General features: G+C 33.0%; 1 protein-coding gene across 1 annotated transcript; it reads left to right on the top strand.

Annotated features, from left to right (window-relative positions):
- Positions 1–474: 474 nt before the first annotated feature.
- LOC145574646 (bifunctional 3-dehydroquinate dehydratase/shikimate dehydrogenase, chloroplastic-like) lies at positions 475–12,274 on the top strand. The gene is made up of 11 exons (XM_081632485.1): positions 475–826; positions 967–1,195; positions 5,571–5,676; positions 7,608–7,826; positions 7,995–8,341; positions 8,737–8,800; positions 9,756–9,864; positions 9,952–10,089; positions 10,490–10,638; positions 11,572–11,734; positions 11,983–12,274. Exons 2-11 carry the CDS (start codon positions 984–986, stop codon positions 12,027–12,029), a joined length of 1,554 nt encoding a protein of 517 aa, XP_081488611.1. The 5' UTR covers positions 475–826; positions 967–983; the 3' UTR covers positions 12,030–12,274.
- The last annotated feature ends 5,450 nt before the right edge of the window (positions 12,275–17,724 follow it).

A 17,724-nucleotide genomic window follows, 5' to 3' on the forward strand; every position in this document is an offset into this window, starting at 1 on the left:
AATAACTATTGGAATTTTAAAAATACCATGTCCATAACCATAACCATAACCATAACCATGAGTCCATGACGACGACGACGACAACAACAACAATAATAATAATAATTAATAATAATAAGTAAATAACAATAATAACAAATCTAATAATAATTATTCAAGTTTATGTAAAAAAAAAACACTATAATTTTTTCAAAAAAAAAACAATATAATTACTTTCTCTTAAAAAAAAATTAAATAAATAACAATAACACCAATAATAACTATTGGAATTTTAAAAATACCATGATCATAACCATGAGTCCATGACTTTAGGCTAATCCGAATTCGGAATTAATTTTAGGTGGTTAGGTTCCAATTCCCTCCTAATTGTTGTTGAGGGGGATCGAACACGGGTCCTTCCTACCAAGTGTAGTCCCAATAACCACTACACCAACAGACAATTGATACAATAACTACTCTCTTAACCATAACTAAAGTTCCCAAAATTAAAAAAAAAAAACCACTAGCACAAAGCCACAAACACCAGGACATCACCGGTCAGCAACTCCTTCCCCTCCCCTTCGCCGCCCATATTATTCCCTAATCGCCGGCCGACACACTCCCTCCCTTCCCCTGGCTGATTACGGTTAGAATTTTCACTTCCCCACCAAACACATCCACTATTCTATTTCCACTAGATTTTTGTATAGAAAACGGCAGTACGGCACCTAACCTCCCTTATTCACCTTCACCTAACCTCATAGTCCTCAATCCTCATACACCAAAAATTTCACAATCCAAAAAGATTTCACCTTTTTCAATTTCCTCCATTGTAGCAGCTTCCGAGGTAAAGATGTTATCTTTAATTAATCACCGAATATCAAGTGTTAATCGTTTATTATATCTTCAGTATATTCAATTTAGGTTCTTCTAAGGTAGATTATTGAGTATAAAATGCTGATAATTGTTTTTCTGGGTTTCACTTAGAAATCTTGAATCTTCAAATGGGGGAATACATTGGAAGAAATCCGACATTGATATGTGTACCCATTATGAATGATACCCCGGATCAAATGTTGGTTCAAGTTAACAAAGCTAAGGAACAAGGGGCTGATTTGGTTGAGCTTCGATTAGATTTTTTGAAGAATTTCAACCCAGATCATGATCTTCAGCTTTTGATTGAAAACAGTTCTTTGCCTACTCTGATCACTTTCAGGTAATTTTAAATCTTTTGTCTGGGTGTATCTTCGATTTCGTGACGACTATTGAGTGAAATTTTTAGAAAACTTGGCTTGAATTTTAATATTTAAAGTATGAATTTGGGCGTTATGTAATTCTGTTTTAGTTGGTTAGGTTGGTTCATGAAGCATGGGTTATATATATGATGCTTTAAGATTTGGGTAGTGAGAATTTTGTTCTGATGACAATTAGAGTATTGTATATTGTAGTGAGAATTTTGTTCTGAATTATATATATAATTCATGAAGCATAAATTATATATATGACTCTTTAAGAGTATTGTATAATGGGTTGCATATTTCAGTATATTCCACAACCCATTACAATATAAGATATTCATCTAAGCTGGATTTAAATAAGGGGTTCTCTTCCTATGAAGAGTAAAGGTGATAGTTGTGTTATGATGGATTATGCCAAGGGGTAATATTTTGGGTGATTTCGGATGCATGACTGAGAAATAAAATTAAGGATTGTTATCAATTCACTTATATGGAAGGAAATATTTTCCGTACCTCCCACCTAGAAATTGTTCTCCTTTCCACTCCCTCCATCCTCCTTACCCATCAATCTCCGCCCTTCCCAAGATTCCAACAACACTGCTTCCTCTCAATCCAGCGTCTCACTTCCACTAGAAGCAATCTCCCAAAGCAATTCAAATAGTTTTCAACAATTTTGACACCAAAAGTGCTGTCACCGGCAACAAGATTCTAGAACAGTCTCCAAAGGATGCAAGCCCTATCTAAACTTTTGTTTCTAAGATGTCTAAGGGTGTAAGAAAGTTGGAGATCGTGTAAGTGAATTTGGATTTCAGAAAGGATAATGGTCAAGGAGATGTAGAGAACAGAGGGAGACAAAAATAAGCAACTGGACATGGAATCGGTTGGTAAAGTTACGATGCTAATGTGGTGAGCAGTGATAGAATGAGAACAGAGGGGATAAAAGTAATCTATGGCTGTCCACCAAACTAACAGAATTAGAGAATTTTCCCTGGATTATTAGCCTAGAAAGTCCCCCCGTAAATTTTACCCCTTGAAGTTTATACTTACTTTGCCTCCAATAATGCCATTAGTCGTTTCTCTCTACCTCCTTAGTCTCTCTAAGAGTGTGAAAGAATCTCCATATATCAACAAAAGAAATAAGGGCACGTGCAGAAATTTTCCAAGCTCAAAATTTCAAGAAAAAAACTACATTATATTGACTATTTGCAGTATTTAAAACAAAACAAAACAAAATACAAAAAAAAAAAAAAAAAAAAAAAGTCATGGTACCTGGCAAAACCTACTTAGTTAGAAATGAAACCAATATTCTAACCCCACAGATATTCTAGCAAGAACAGAACTAAGCACTCCGTGAAAAAAAAAATTTTGAACTCACCGAATCGTCAATTCTTAATAGATGCGCTTCAATTCTGGCAACGATGGAATATTAGCAGGGGCCTCTTCTACAATGGCATCACCTTACTTAGGTTTTTTCTTTTCTTTTGAAGGATCAATATCAAAAACTCTGGGACTGATTTTTCTGGAAAGGATTTGAGCCCGAACATAATCTTTACGGTCTAAGAAAAGGCAAACCTGATAAAAAGAAAATTTTCCAAATTTTAACTCATCATCAACAGTTAAACACGACTAAAATAATAAAGTAGAAACATTTATCTCCAACAGTAAACAATTACTTCCAGGAGAAGAGATAATGGAACCAACAAAGCTCGAGAAATGGGACATACTTGCTCAAGAATAAACACAATCTTTTCGGTTTTTGCCATTGCACCAAAGGTTTCAACCTGCAGTATCACAAATATGTGTAATGATGATCAATTACACAACTTTTACCAAAAAACCAGAGTAGTCCTAAAATATATTTTATGAAATACAAGTAATCATATATGTAAGCAACCACACTTATCGCTATCTCTTGCATCAATTCAGCAGCCTCGTCGATAAGCCCTTGTTCTTCCTTAAAATTAGCAAGGGTCTTGATCAACCATGCCCTTTCTATTTCAACATATATCTGTAACAAACATAATATAAGACATGAAATGTATGAAGCATAATCTAACAAAAGACAAGCTCAACACAATAATATCTGGTTACCTTCCCAGCAGATACACTATTCAATGCTTTAATGAGCTCTGTACGAGTATCAAGATCAGGTGTTTGACCAATGTAACCCATAGCTTGCTGCACCATCGCTGTCACGGCCTATAAATAAAGGAACCTCCTGATTAAATGCTTCATGAAGGAATGATGACTCCAAGATTACAAAACAATTGTGCTGTTTGATTTCTGTCTGGGGAACCCTGAACCATAATATGGATTATTAATCCAAACAAATTACTCAATTTCCTTAAAAATTCCAAGAATATCAACATAAGCACAATAGAAACAAGTCATTACTCCAAACCAAGCTAGGCATACAGTGGTGATGACCTAATACCATTTAAGTCTGTCTGACTCACTGCATTGCTCATTTAAAGCACAGATTGACAGATTTACGTAACCGCAGCTGCTTCAATCATGATAAAATTCACTGAAGTATAATATACATTAAGCTAACAGCTAGAAAAATGATCCTCATCATTATGAGTGCACCATAACATCAAAATTACCAACGTGTACCTGCTTGAGCTGGCCTCGGCGCTTTGACAGAACAACAATCTGACCATTCAAGGTTTTCCAGGCTTTAGCTTCAAAGCATAACTGGAGAATGTCACACGCAACTTTTCTAGTTCCAGCAACATCTCCAGCAAGTCTCATTTGCTTTTCAACATTCAATAATGCATCTATTTGTGCTTCCAGATTGCTTTTATTGTCCTGCAAAATGAAGTCCAAGAAAGAGCACTGGTCAAAAGGTTAACGAGGAGAATGAAACAAAAAAGGCAGCATGATAAATTTCATTTTCCTGAAACGAAGGGAACCAAAATCCAATAAACAAAACTTTGATTTTGGGAAAAGAATGTAATTAAGTGCATTAAAGCTCATTTTTAGCATCATTGTTGTAGACTGATTTTCTGGTTTAAGATGAAAGTTTGGAATTTCGATTAGTAATGGCAGAATCTCATACAAAAGTGATAGATTAATAGCTTTAAGCTATTACTCTCTTGATAACTTTAGGTTATCATTCTCCTAGTAACTTGAGGTTACCATTCTCTCAACATATTTTCCTCACAATTCACATAATGTCCTACTGCATATACTATCCCCTATTTATACCAAGGCCAAGGACTACTAACCTAAAAGTATTAGACTTCCCAAATTGCCCTTCCTAATGTTAGTCTATTACAATCATCAAGGCTTCATTGTAGAAGTTTGGGATACGCTATGTTTTTTTTAACTTTCATGTCCTTATGCAAACCAAAACCAATGAGGTAAGCGCTACTTGGACTGAATTTCAAAGATGAGATGATTTAAGGGATCCAAAGAGTATTTTCCCAGACTTCAACGAACCATTGTCAAATGTTCTAAACCCCTTCGTAATAGTGTTCAATGCATAAAAAGAGTTCAAGGTGCACTAAGGAGGAGGAGATGGAGGACTTGGTGCAGAGGCAATTAAAAAAAATTGGTATAATAATGAAAGATGTGTGCCTCAATTGCACCTCTTTAAATGCACTTCGCCTAGCTTAATTAAAGCAATGTACCCCCATTTGCATAGCACCTAGGTGAGTTTTTTTATACCCTGCCAGTAATATAGTGCTTGAGAGTAGAGATATACAAAGTGAGATGATGCTTTGGGGAGGGGAGGCATTCCCAATATGCAATCTTGTAAAGTTAGGATTGTCAAAGAATGTCATTCTTGAATTAGAGAGGGATAATTATTTACATTCGGCGAATAGTGATAATTGATTATGGTTGGTTAAGTCTTTGATGATATGTATGTGCAAGCTTTAGGGAGGGAAGGCATACCCGATATGCAATCTTGTAAAGTTTGGATTGTCAAAGGATGTCATTCTTGAATTAGGGAGAGATAATTATTTACATTTGGTGAATACTGATAATTGATTATTGTTGGTTAAGTCTTTGATGGTGTGTATGTGCAATCTATGTAGGATCTCTACCTTTATTTTCATAAATGAAACCTGCCATGCCAATTATTATGGAGTTTGCAAACTAATCGTTTCAATAGAGTGGTGAAGATGCATGCTTAGATGAGACAGATGCTATCCTTTATTCAGCCTATATGCCTTTGACAATTTCATTAAAGCGACGTGAAATAACTAGTTCTAATTTAATTACATTGTGTTTGGATGTGTAGTGTGCTTTTCTTTTTTTGTTTTCTTGAATATGGAATCATAAACCAATTAATAAAATATAAACTACATTTTCATAAACATTTATGAGTGTTCATATGGTTTATAGACCTACATGGGAAGGTGGTCAGTATGACGGTGATGAAAGCAATCGAAGGAGTGCATTGTACAGAGCCATGGAACTAGGAGCTGACTATATAGATGTCGAGCTTAAGGTTATACTATCCTTTGTCTTTTGTTTATTGTAGATCTAAATTTGTATTATATAAGTTTTCATGTTGTTGACATGTTGATGTGGGAGGTATGTTTAGCTGATTTGAGTAATTGAAAGCAACAAAACGTAAAAGATGTTTATATATGAACAACAGAGTTGCATACTTAGTACTTTATATACCTCATTGCTCTAGTCTTAAAGATAATGTAAGAGACTTGAGCATCTTTGGCTAGGATACAAGGATAAAGATGAACAACAATGTTTTAGATAGATGATGCCATCTGCCCCATAAATTATGTACTCCCCATTTGGCCATTATCATTTCAGTTTTTACCTAAATAAGGTGTTGTTTCTGATGTGGTTTGGTTTGACTAAACTTAAACCATATTTTGGCTCTAATTTCTGAGAAAAGCATTATCATGTGGGGTCTTTATAGGTTTGTCTCTATGTGTATTTTTCATATCTAACTAGTTTAGCTCCCGTACGATGTGCGGTTTAACAAAAAGATCACAAATTGATTAATAATTACAAATTTAAAAGCATCACAATTTCTTACAATTAATTGAAATACTTTTAAAAATAAAACAATTGTATTGCATTGAGTATTAATCAAAATTATAAAATAAAAGAATCAATAACTGCACACATTAAAAAATAAACGAAAATTTAAATATTGAAATAATGATGGAAGCATAAAAAATTAAAAAAAAAGGCGACAAAACAACACAATTGAGGAAGAAGAAAAGCAGTCTAGTTTCAATAATTGGGGGGAATGGGAATAGTCCTTAATTTTAGATTGGTAAATATCTAATACTTCATAGTATTTTCTAGGCATAATAGATGGATGAATTTAGCACAAAAGAAAATAAAATCAATAAAATGATGTCATCAATACATTTAGGCGGAAAATTTTTTTATGAGAGCATGACATGTGTACAATTTCGGAAGGGAATGATGTTAGTGGTTTCTACTTTAGTATTAGTTATAGATTTTACTAATACACTATTAAATAAATCTGTACCAAGTAAACAATAATAAGTAGATATGACCTAATTTGGATCTTTGTGGCTTAGTATGGTTTGTTTCTAATAAGATTAAATAAAACTCTGGCTAATTTTTTCCATTGTTTTAACTTTCATGGTTCGCAAGTTGCCATCTCACAACTTTGACCATTAGTATATTTGATTATATATAAGAAAAATTTATAAAAACTTGATACTTTGAAAATATAAATCGAGACTAATTTAACAAGATATTACTTAAATATGTATTCTTTACGTATAAATTACAAACATTGGTTAGGATGAGTATGTGAATAATGCAAATAGGCAAAGTTTGTAGATTGAAAAGAAAAAAAAAAAAAAAATTGGAGGTAGTAAGTTCCTAAAATAAGGTAAGGAACTAAGGACATTACAAGGTCAATGTATTTATATTTATTTATTTATTTATTGATTTGTATTTCCCTATTGAGAACCATGATACACATTTGAAACCTAAAAGGACATGTAGAAATAGAATGAATTTATTTCTTGGATCTCTAATATTGTGATTATCTTTACATAAAGCAAGAAAAGGGAATTATACACTTTATCTGACTTTACGTGCTGTATGGCACTATATTTATGGAAGAGAAGCTGATAATTCTTATGAAGTACTCATTAGTAGGGTATTTTAAAATAATGTTTATCAAAGAGCTATCGTGTTCCTTTAGCTCTTGAATCAAGTCTCACCAATTACCAATAGGATTTGAATAGAATGAATCTTAGGATTTTTTATTACACATGGATGACAATTATGAATATCATTAATTTACATGGGATATTTGTTTCCCTATGTTGTTTGTATTTAGATGATGGACTTTGAATTTTTGAAAATCAAGCTTGTAAAGAATTCTTTCTAAAGAAAAATTGTCTCATTATTTTCCCCTTGTAGGTAGTAGATGAGTTCTTTGACTCTTTTGGTGGAAAAAAGCCTACAAGAACCGCAATTATTGTTTCCTCTCATAACTATCAAAGCACACCATCAGTTGAAGAGATAGGAAATCTTGTATCAAGGATACAAGCAACTGGAGCTGACATTGTAAAGATTGCAACAACCGCTACAGATATTACAGATTGTGCACGTATTCTTCAAGTACTAACACATTCTCAGGTGTGTTACAAAGAGCAGATTATTTATGTAATATCTATCATATAATTAGGAAGGAGAACACTGGTCCTACTTACATCTTTTAACATGATGCCTTAAGTTCGATTTTCATATATTTGATTTTTATTATCCTGTTGAGTGTTTGATTGAATTTTACCTTTACATTTACAGGTTCCAATGATCGGACTTGTTATGCGCGAGAAAGGATTGATGTCAAGGATACTTTGTGCCAAATTTGGTGGATATCTTACTTTTGGTACCCTTGAGGAAGGAGCAATTTCAGCTCCTGGCCAACCTACTATAAAAGACCTCTTGGATTTGTATAATTTCAGACGTATAGGGCCTGATACTAAAGTATTTGGAGTCATTGGAAATCCTGTTGGCCATAGTAAGAGTCCGCATATGTTTAACGCAGCATTTAAGTCTGTTGGCTTCGATGGAATCTATTTGCCTCTGTTGGTAGACAGTTTACCTAACTTTTTGAAGACCTATTCGTCTACTGATTTTGTTGGATACAGGTACCACTACCTTTCAAATTACTCATTGACTACTATCATAGTTTATGTAAGTTCCAAAACTCCTAACCCCACATCTCATGTACCCTTGGGAAAGCTAATTTGTAGATGTCTATTTCCCATAAAATTCTTACGAGATTTTCTAATTAACTTGACTATGAACTCTAAAAATAAATCATATCTCTGCACACCATTTGTGATAATTTGTGACGTGGCTGATGTCAACACTAGACAATGTAAAGTTGGTCATTTAATTGACTTATGACATTATGTCATCCTTTTGCAATTAGAAATGGCATATTTAATGAATCACTACATTTTCTAGATAACAAATAAACAAAGTTCTTTTGTTGTATCATACTATGCTACATTTTCATCCAATGATGCATATTGTGCAGTGTCACAATACCTCATAAGATGGCTGCACTTGAGTGCTCTGAAGAGGTTGATCCCATAGCCAAGGTATACCAAGCCTCTTTTGCTTTGATTTTGTGAATAAATTCTGTTCGTACTAGAACTTCCATGGTCGTTGCTTGGAAACTTTAAGAGCTTCAGAGTGGACGAGCTTCTCCTTTCCTCTTCTCATGTCCTTACCTCTTTAGTGTCTATCTGGTTGTCAGTGTGCAATTGTCTGGCTATTTTATGATCTACTAAGTTACAATTTTTATTCTAGGGAGGGTAAATACTAAATATAGGTGAGGGGCTACATAGATTCATCATTTCAAAATCTGATTTGGTGTAGGGTTGTAGGCACTAGGCTGTGTTCTCTCCACCTAAGTTTCACTCATTTTATCTTATCTTATTTTATTAATCCTGAACTTATTTTATTTGAACTAAATAACCCTTGTATTATTTTATCTGAATTTATCAACCCTAATCTTATTTTATCTTATCTTATTGCCCTTATATAATCTTATCTTATACTTCCTTCGTTTTCCTAAGTGTTACTTTCCATTTTCAACCTTTTCTTAAAGCTCTACCCACTTTTACTTTATTCCTTTTATGGCAATCTTTTATTCATTTTTTAATCACCTACAACCCCACTTTGTGGACCCAGTTTTATTTAATAAATCCCTTACTCTCCATCTCTCTCCTCTTTAAAGCAAATGTACGCACGTGCATGGTCTCCATTTTTCACTTTTCCTTGGTAAGCGTTGCTACAATAATTGAGTAACAATCAGCAAAACAGAGGGAATATGGAGTATAAAATTATTATTAGTTCTTATCTTATCACGTTAATCTGAATTTATTAACTCTTATTTTATCATAACTAATTTGAACTTATTAAAGCTAAAGTAAGTGAAAATAGGTGAAGAGAACAGAACCGTAGTATTTTGTCTTTACACTCCATGCTTGTCGCTTAAAAGAAAAAAATTAATGGTTTATTGGTTGAAACTGATTTCCTCAAATTCTATAGGCAATTGAAGCCGTAAATTGCTTGGTCAAAAGACCAAGCGATGGGAAATTGGCAGGTTACAATTTTGATTATGTGGGAGCTATTGAAGCTATTGAAGAAGGATTACAAGGTTTGTTAATCAGTTACTTTATATGTATCCCCTTAAATACTTTCCTCACGCTATCATATAACAAAATTGTTCCTTTTGCAAGTCTAGAAGGTGGAAGTATTGCACCAAGATCACCCTTGGCAGATAAAGTTTTTGTTGTTATTGGAGCTGGTGGTGCAGGAAAGGCACTTGCCTATGGTGGAAAAGCTAAAGGAGCTAAGGTGGTCATAGCGAATCGCACACTTGGTAAATATTTTCCTTAATGCATTACATTGGCTGACAAACTCAGTTACATAATTTTTTTATTGTTACTCTTACTGCAGTAAACACAGTGGTTTACTGGTAATCTAGGCATGTAATTAATGTGTATGTGGGCTTCAAACTTGTAGAGGAAACAATATACTTTTGATGCCATTCTTTGGTTAGAGACTTAAAGATACTAGACATCGTCTCTCTTGCAGAAAAAGAAAGGAATTCATAAATTTTTTGTCACTGGTTTTTTTTACTGGTAATCTAAGCTCTCTGTTTGTGTTGCACACTTGCACTGATGAAATAATGCCATTTAACTATCACAACCTTTGTTTTTTGTATTTTCTTTTAGACTATATTGACAAGGGGTTCCTGCTTTCTTATTGTTTGCTATCAGCAAGTGCTGTGGATTTAGCTAGTAACGTTGGAGGAAAAGCTATCAGTCTTGATGAATTAGATGACTTTGCTCCAGAAGAAGGGATGATTCTTGTAAATACTACATCTGTTGGAATGAAACCAAAAATAGCCGAAACACCTATTTCTAAGGTTCAGCCCTCTCTTTTTTTCTTATGCATATATACATTTTATTACATATGCTATTTTCAAGTATTGTTAAATGCAATAATTTCTACCTATGCTCTGCTGGAACTTTTATTGTTTCAACAGTAAATTATTTAGTCTGCTGTTGGGATACAAAAACCCCTCCCTGTTTATTTGATTTCTGTGGGAATCATGGTAGTCTATGCTGCTAGGATACAAAATGATTTCTGCGATTATCATAGTAGTTTGTTGTATCACAGCCCATGACCAGTAGACTTTTTATCATAATCAAGAGCATCATGCAACTATTAACAGTTTAGTTGATTTGTTTTAGATGGTGCCCTCCTCCAATCTTATCCTTAAGTATAGCCATTGTTTACTATATCTGGATTTAATTTAGGGAGTAAAACAATCATCAATATGGATGCTACAAACTACTCATTTAGGGAGTAAAACAATCATCAATTTAGTCGGCCCTATTGTTTAAAAACTCATCTCTTATTGTTAATCAACTTATCTCTAACCATAAAGCTGAAATATAGTAAACTGAGTGGTTTTGGAACTTCATCACTATAATATATGGATCACCAGATGGAAGAGTATGATATGATATTGAAATCTTCTTTTGTGTACCACCCTGGTAAATTCTTACATTAACCTCAACAATAAGTCAGTTTTGGAGGAGACATGGAGGTCGTTTGTTTTTATTTATCTTATTTTTCCTATTTAAAAATTTGCAGCATTGGCAATCCTCATTATAAATCTGACGTAAATGTGGTTATGCCTCATATAGTAGCAATGTGAAAGCTGGGATAGCTGTACATAAATATTGCTTTGTCTCATGCTCTCCAGTAATGTGAACATTTTACATTTGTTCATGCTCAGTTTTGATTCAACATCAACTTGAACTATGTTCCTTTCCTGTATGTTCTTCCACAGAAAGCTTTGAAGAACTATGCTCTTGTTTTTGATGCGGTTTATACACCAAAATTATCCAGACTCTTAAAAGAAGCTCAAGAATCAGGAGCCATTATTGTATATGGAACAGAAATGCTTGCTAATCAAGCCTTCAGACAGTATGAAAAGTTCACTGGTTTGCCTGGTAAGATTCATAACTGGATATGCTTGCTTCTCTTAACTTATTCCATTGACGATTATTTGAGGGAGGGAAAGCAAGATTATATTATTGATTCTGGCAAAGTTAACCAAAATATCAATCCCATATTAAAGCAACACCCTTTATGAATGCTTTGATTCCACTCGATTGATTAACATTATTGTTATGTTTCTGCTGATCATCTTATCTGTTTCTTCTGCCCTTGCTGACTTCTGTATTGCCTATAAATACAGCCCCAAAGGAACTAATGAAGGAAGTCCTGGAAAAGAGCACACAATGACGGATTTATTAGGTATTTCCATTATATTTCCAAGTGATTCTTTTGTACCAAATTGTGTAATTTATTATGTAAGCACAGTGAACCTGTAAATGTTTTTTTTTATTTTTTTTATCAAATGGCACGAGGCTACAAAACTGGAGGCTGCTTTTGTAGAGCAAAGCCGTTATAGAGGGCCTATAGGCCAATGTATCTTATTTTTACAGGGGGCGACCAATGCTCTTGGTTTATACCCTTGTTTATGTTCCTGATTTTCCCTCCAGTATAGAATAAGTTCTGTATCATTATATTCCCTGCAATGGTGAGAAGTTTCTGGTTGCAACTTACTGCACATCACACCATTATTTATTAAACCTGTATTACTGTTGACAGTAACATTATTAAGGCCGCTTGCTCTCAAGTTAGCATTTGTGGTTTGGAAGTAATCAAAAACTACGGGTCATATAATTGCTTGTGGTGAGGATTAAGGAGTGGAGGGACGGTTAGTCCCTCCTCATCTCCCCCAGGAGTGATCCTCACCCCAACCTTCTTGTGATAGAACTCCCACCTTCTGAACTCGTGGTCTCAGTATCGCGGCTACAATGAGCCGTGTCAAAATAAATATATATAATTTCACGTTGTATCAAAAAGCAGTTTTAGTAGCTAAAAGCCTAAAAGAGCTCTGTTACATGCCTACATAACGAGCTTTACATTTAAGATCGAAATCCAAATTTAGGTGCTGCAAGGTGAATGGAGTAATAGAACTCCCACCTTCTGAACTCGTGGTCTCAGTATCGCGGCTACAATGAGCCGTGTTTAATAACCTGGGATAAGTGAGCTTAGACCCAATCCAATATGTACCTGACCCAACAAATATGTTATAAGAACCGTTGTGCAACATCATACAAATTCGCTTACTCGTAATTATTACCTACAAATACTTATTCTTGTACTAACAGATCAGATTTTACCAAATAAATTCTGATTGAATTTTATCAGAACATTACTTCTTATTACCATTTGTTTCTAGTTGATCTTTAATTTTGTATTAATAAAATTATCTGAAATTTGAATATTTAAGAGATTCACATTGTGACGAACTTATCAAGGTTTCGTTTAATAAGATCTCAAGCATAAGTTGTACTGTATTGTTATATTAGGACCACCATTTCTAAACTTTTCCGGTTTTAATGACAAGTACTGGACTAATTCGTTGTTAGTTTTAAACTGTGTAAATTTTTTCTGGCATTGATTTTATTTTGCTCTAAGACTCTTTACTACGGAGTACGTAGCTAATAAAGCATAGGAACATTATTTATTGTTAATTAACCTTGTAAATGTTGATCTCGAGGATGAATTAGGAGTAGATGATTATAGAACTATTGACCAATTGATAAATGTCTATGTATAAGGTTGTCTTAAATATTTTAGGGGCTTTGTATAGGGTCGTCTTAAATATATTAGGAGCTTTGTACTATTGAGCAATTGATAAATGTCTATGAATTGATCATCGTAAAATATTTCCTAAATTGTGAATATGTACATAGCAAAATAGCTTTATTAATTTATTTGAACACGACATTTTTATAGTTATGTCCTCTGAACACACCATGAACTTGATGGATTGGACGTTGGAGAAATGAAACTAGGAAAGATATGGTCGTTTTTAGACAAAATAAAAGCAAATCTACTTAAGGGTCTGTTCTCTTCAACTTATTTTCAATTTAATTCAGTTTAGCTCCAATCAGTTCAGTTTAATTCTTAATTTTCTTCTCTCATAAAATATTCAGTTCAGTGATAACACCAACAATAATTAAAAAATATGATAACAATATTAGCAATAATAGCAACACAACTAAGAACAACTATAATAAAATAATAACTATAATAACAATAATAACTATAATAACAATAACAATAACAATAACAATAATAACAATAAAAATAATAACAATAATAATAACTAATAATAATAATAATAACTATAATAATAACTATAGTAATACGAATAGTAATAGTAATAATAATAGTAATAATAATAATAATAATAACTATAATAATAATAGTAATAGTAATAATAACTATAATAATAATAGTAATAATAATAATAACTATAATAATAATAGTAATAGTAATAGTAATAGTAATAATAATAATGAGTAGTACGTAGAGTAGTAGTAGCAATAGTAAGACATTATCAAAATAATGATAATAACACTAATAACATGAATTGTAGTAGTACTTATTTTAGTAGTAGTAGTATTATGTATAGTGTAGTTGTTTGATATGATTTAATCAAGATAACAATACTTAATAATAATAGATTATCATTAGTATGTATGTAGTACTAGTAGGTGTACAGTAGTAGTATCAATATGACCCAAGAATGAAGAGGAACAACAACAACAACAACAATGTAGTATTAATATAATGTTGGAAGCTTAGATAATCAAGCAAGGGAGGAAGGTGGAGGTACTACCTATGGGTGGAAGCGGCGGAAACGGTAGGAGGGCAACAGCAAGGTGGTCGGAGTGGTGGTGGTGTTCACGGCCAAAGAGGAAATAAAGGAAGAATTAGAAGAAGGAAGGAGGAGATGGAGGATGAAGAGAGTAGTTTGGGGAAGATGAATGTGGGAAATGTGACTGATTTTCATGGCTATTTATAGCCTCAATTAGGCACTATTTCAGCTATCTCCATTAATGCAAGAGCAAGTGGGAACCTTGGTTTAATTTTTGCCGACATGAAGAGGTTCTAGAAGCAAGAAAACGAGCTTCTGTTCGGCAGCCATAACTTTTGATCTATAGCATCAAACGACAATCTCACCGTTGAAATTAAACCTTTGGATATCTCGAACAAGGTGTCAAAATTTCAACAAAATTGGACCAAGGGTAGACCTTGATCGAAGGTGTATTCCGAGACTGCTCAAGTTTGAAACGAAAACAAGAATGAGTGGTGTATAATAGTGTTACGTGGAGAATTTTTGTGGAAGCTTAGAGTTGACTTTAGCAAGGAGGAGATTAAATGTTTTTGGCACTTTGTAGTTTGGCTCGGGAACAAAATATTTGGCTCGGGAACAAAGAGCCTAAGGTAGAAAATCCGGTTTTTGGGTACAATAATTTTAACTTGACTAGTAAAATTAAACTCATTATAAAACGTAATTATAAAATTATCATTTATATATAATGACTAAAATAAATGATTTGTATAATAATAACATAATATTTGAAATATCATGGAAAGATACATAATTAATAATTAGTAAACGGGTTTAAAAATACGGGGTATTACAATAGGGGGGAGGGGAGATGGGTCGCCGGCGCGGGAGAAGGTTGTTTGGGCGGCAACGGAGGTGGGGGCGGGCTGGGTTGTTGGAATGGTGAAGGCTGGGCCTTCTGGGATGGTGGTGGCCGTTGGAAATTTTGTTTTTTTTTTAATTATTTTAAAATATAATTTAATTAATTTTAAAATTAAAAAACCTTAGGTTAACCATTTTAATTATAAAAGTTTGCCATGAAACTAAAAAAAGGACACTATACTTACTTTTGCAAAACCAGAGGGCCACTTGAGAGAGTTGGAAAAAAGTTTGTCTTCCACGTAGAAAAATTGAAACTTAGAGGCCACCATGTAGAATTTCTCTTAAAAATTAATCATACGAAAATTATTTGTCATATTTAACGTGCCAAAAATTTTCATATTACGTACTCCGTATTAATTTGACAAATAGAGATATGAAAAAAAAATGCAGGGTTGCACTTTGACTGGGAAGAGTTTGATATTTTTTCCCGTCACGAGAAATAGTTAGACCTACTATGTTGGTGTTTCTCGATTACCGACTATCTCCAACCTTGATTCTATCAGAAGTGGGGTAAAAAAGTGAAACTATCCAAACAAGAACTTTTGGATAATTTGGGGTGTGCGGAGAATTTTAGAAACGCTTATCCTTATCCCATCTTGTTTGCTTTCCTATGGATACAAGTAAATGGAATCAGCTTAGACAAGAACTATAAACCTTTTACTGGCACTAAAGGAACTCCCGGTAAAAAGTCCTATCCAAGAGTAAAAATTAGTTCGGTGCAAGAGGAGTGGTATGAGGAAAATAGAGTGCTTTCGAAATTATCCAAGCAACCAGTTATTGCCTATATCGATGTTAATGTCGACGACACCTTTCGGTGCATTAACGATGGGATCACGTCGTACATCGTCATGTTGAGAACCTCGAGGTTTGTTATTTTTTAATCTTTTTTCCAATTTTAATATTTGTCTAGATTCGTCTTCTCTCATCTTTCTAAATGATTTAACTTTTTTTACTCACAAACTACATAAGCACATACTCTTAAATCGCCTCCAACGATCGTCATAAGGAGCAGAAATCGCATCTTTGTAGTCATAGAAGAATCTAATGGTATCAGGTGATTTAGGTTAGTTAGAGATCACGTCGCGTCAATATCGTATTAACCCTTATATTTATTTGCTCTTTTAATTGATTATCTCAAAACCTTCATAGCCTGTTATTTATTATTATTATTATTATTATTATTATTATTATTATTATTATTATTACATATTATATAAGATTAATATTAATATTATTATTATTATTATTATTATGTAATTTGTTTCATGTAATGTAAATGTGTCATGTTATTTGTACGAGTTTATAGAAGTATAGAAATTGACAACGATCCTGATATCATTAAGCATAAACATTCATCCAATACAACGGGCAGGATAAAATCATAAACATATATATGTTGTAGTTCAAAAGAGTAATACAAACTTGTGATTGTTGACGTTCGTGTTTTCTTGAGGTAAATCTTGTATGCTGGTCTTTTTGCAACAGACTGCGTGCTCAAGTGAGGAATTTAGATGAGAAAATAGGAAAATAGGTTAAATGATGATAGTTAAAGGCTTTCAATGTTACAAACTAAACTAATGGCTTTAGGCCACACTCTCTAATAAGCCAATACAATTTTCTGAATAGTTCTTTCTCCTCTACTTCTTGCTATTTAAACTACTAGATAAAGTACCGAAATAACCTTAGCCTTAATTGTTACAACTATTATATTTGTCTTCTTCCATGTGTTGCCAAAATTAAGCATATGCTCCCCTGCAGCCTTAGTGTCTTGTTATTGCTTGCTGTAATACCCCGTATTTTTGAAACGTATTTCTAATTAATTAACTAGTATTCTCTTAAAAAGGGTATTTTAGTAATTTATTTTACTATTTGAATTTTGGAGCCAAAATGATATTTGAATTTTGGCGCCAAAATTATATTTTAAATCGCAATTATTATTTTTGGATTTTCGATAAGATTTATTATCCATTTATTTTATTTTAAAAACCGGATTATTTATATATATTTCGGATATTTTAACTAATCAAAATTATATTTTAATTATTTAATTAGGAGGTCTGAATTCCCTAAATAATAAACTATAATTTTTGGATTTTCTAAGTGTAGAAAATCTGATTTTCTTATTGAATTTATTTAGTGAATAATTGGTATTTTCTTAATTAATTATTTTATACAATATATTTTATTTACACAATTATTTTTAATTCCTTAAAACTAGCAAATTAATTCCCTAAATATCTAAAGGGAGGTCTGAAAACATGAGATTAGGAAAGCTCAAATTTTCAACCACCGTGACTTTTGGGTGATTTATTTTGGTAAATTGTATTTTCAATTATCTCCTTAAAATCTCTTATTTTCCTTAAT

The sequence above is a fragment of the Chenopodium album genome, chromosome 13 (genome assembly GCF_948465745.1).
Source record: "Chenopodium album chromosome 13, dcCheAlbu1.1, whole genome shotgun sequence".
NCBI lineage: Eukaryota > Viridiplantae > Streptophyta > Magnoliopsida > Caryophyllales > Amaranthaceae > Chenopodium > Chenopodium album.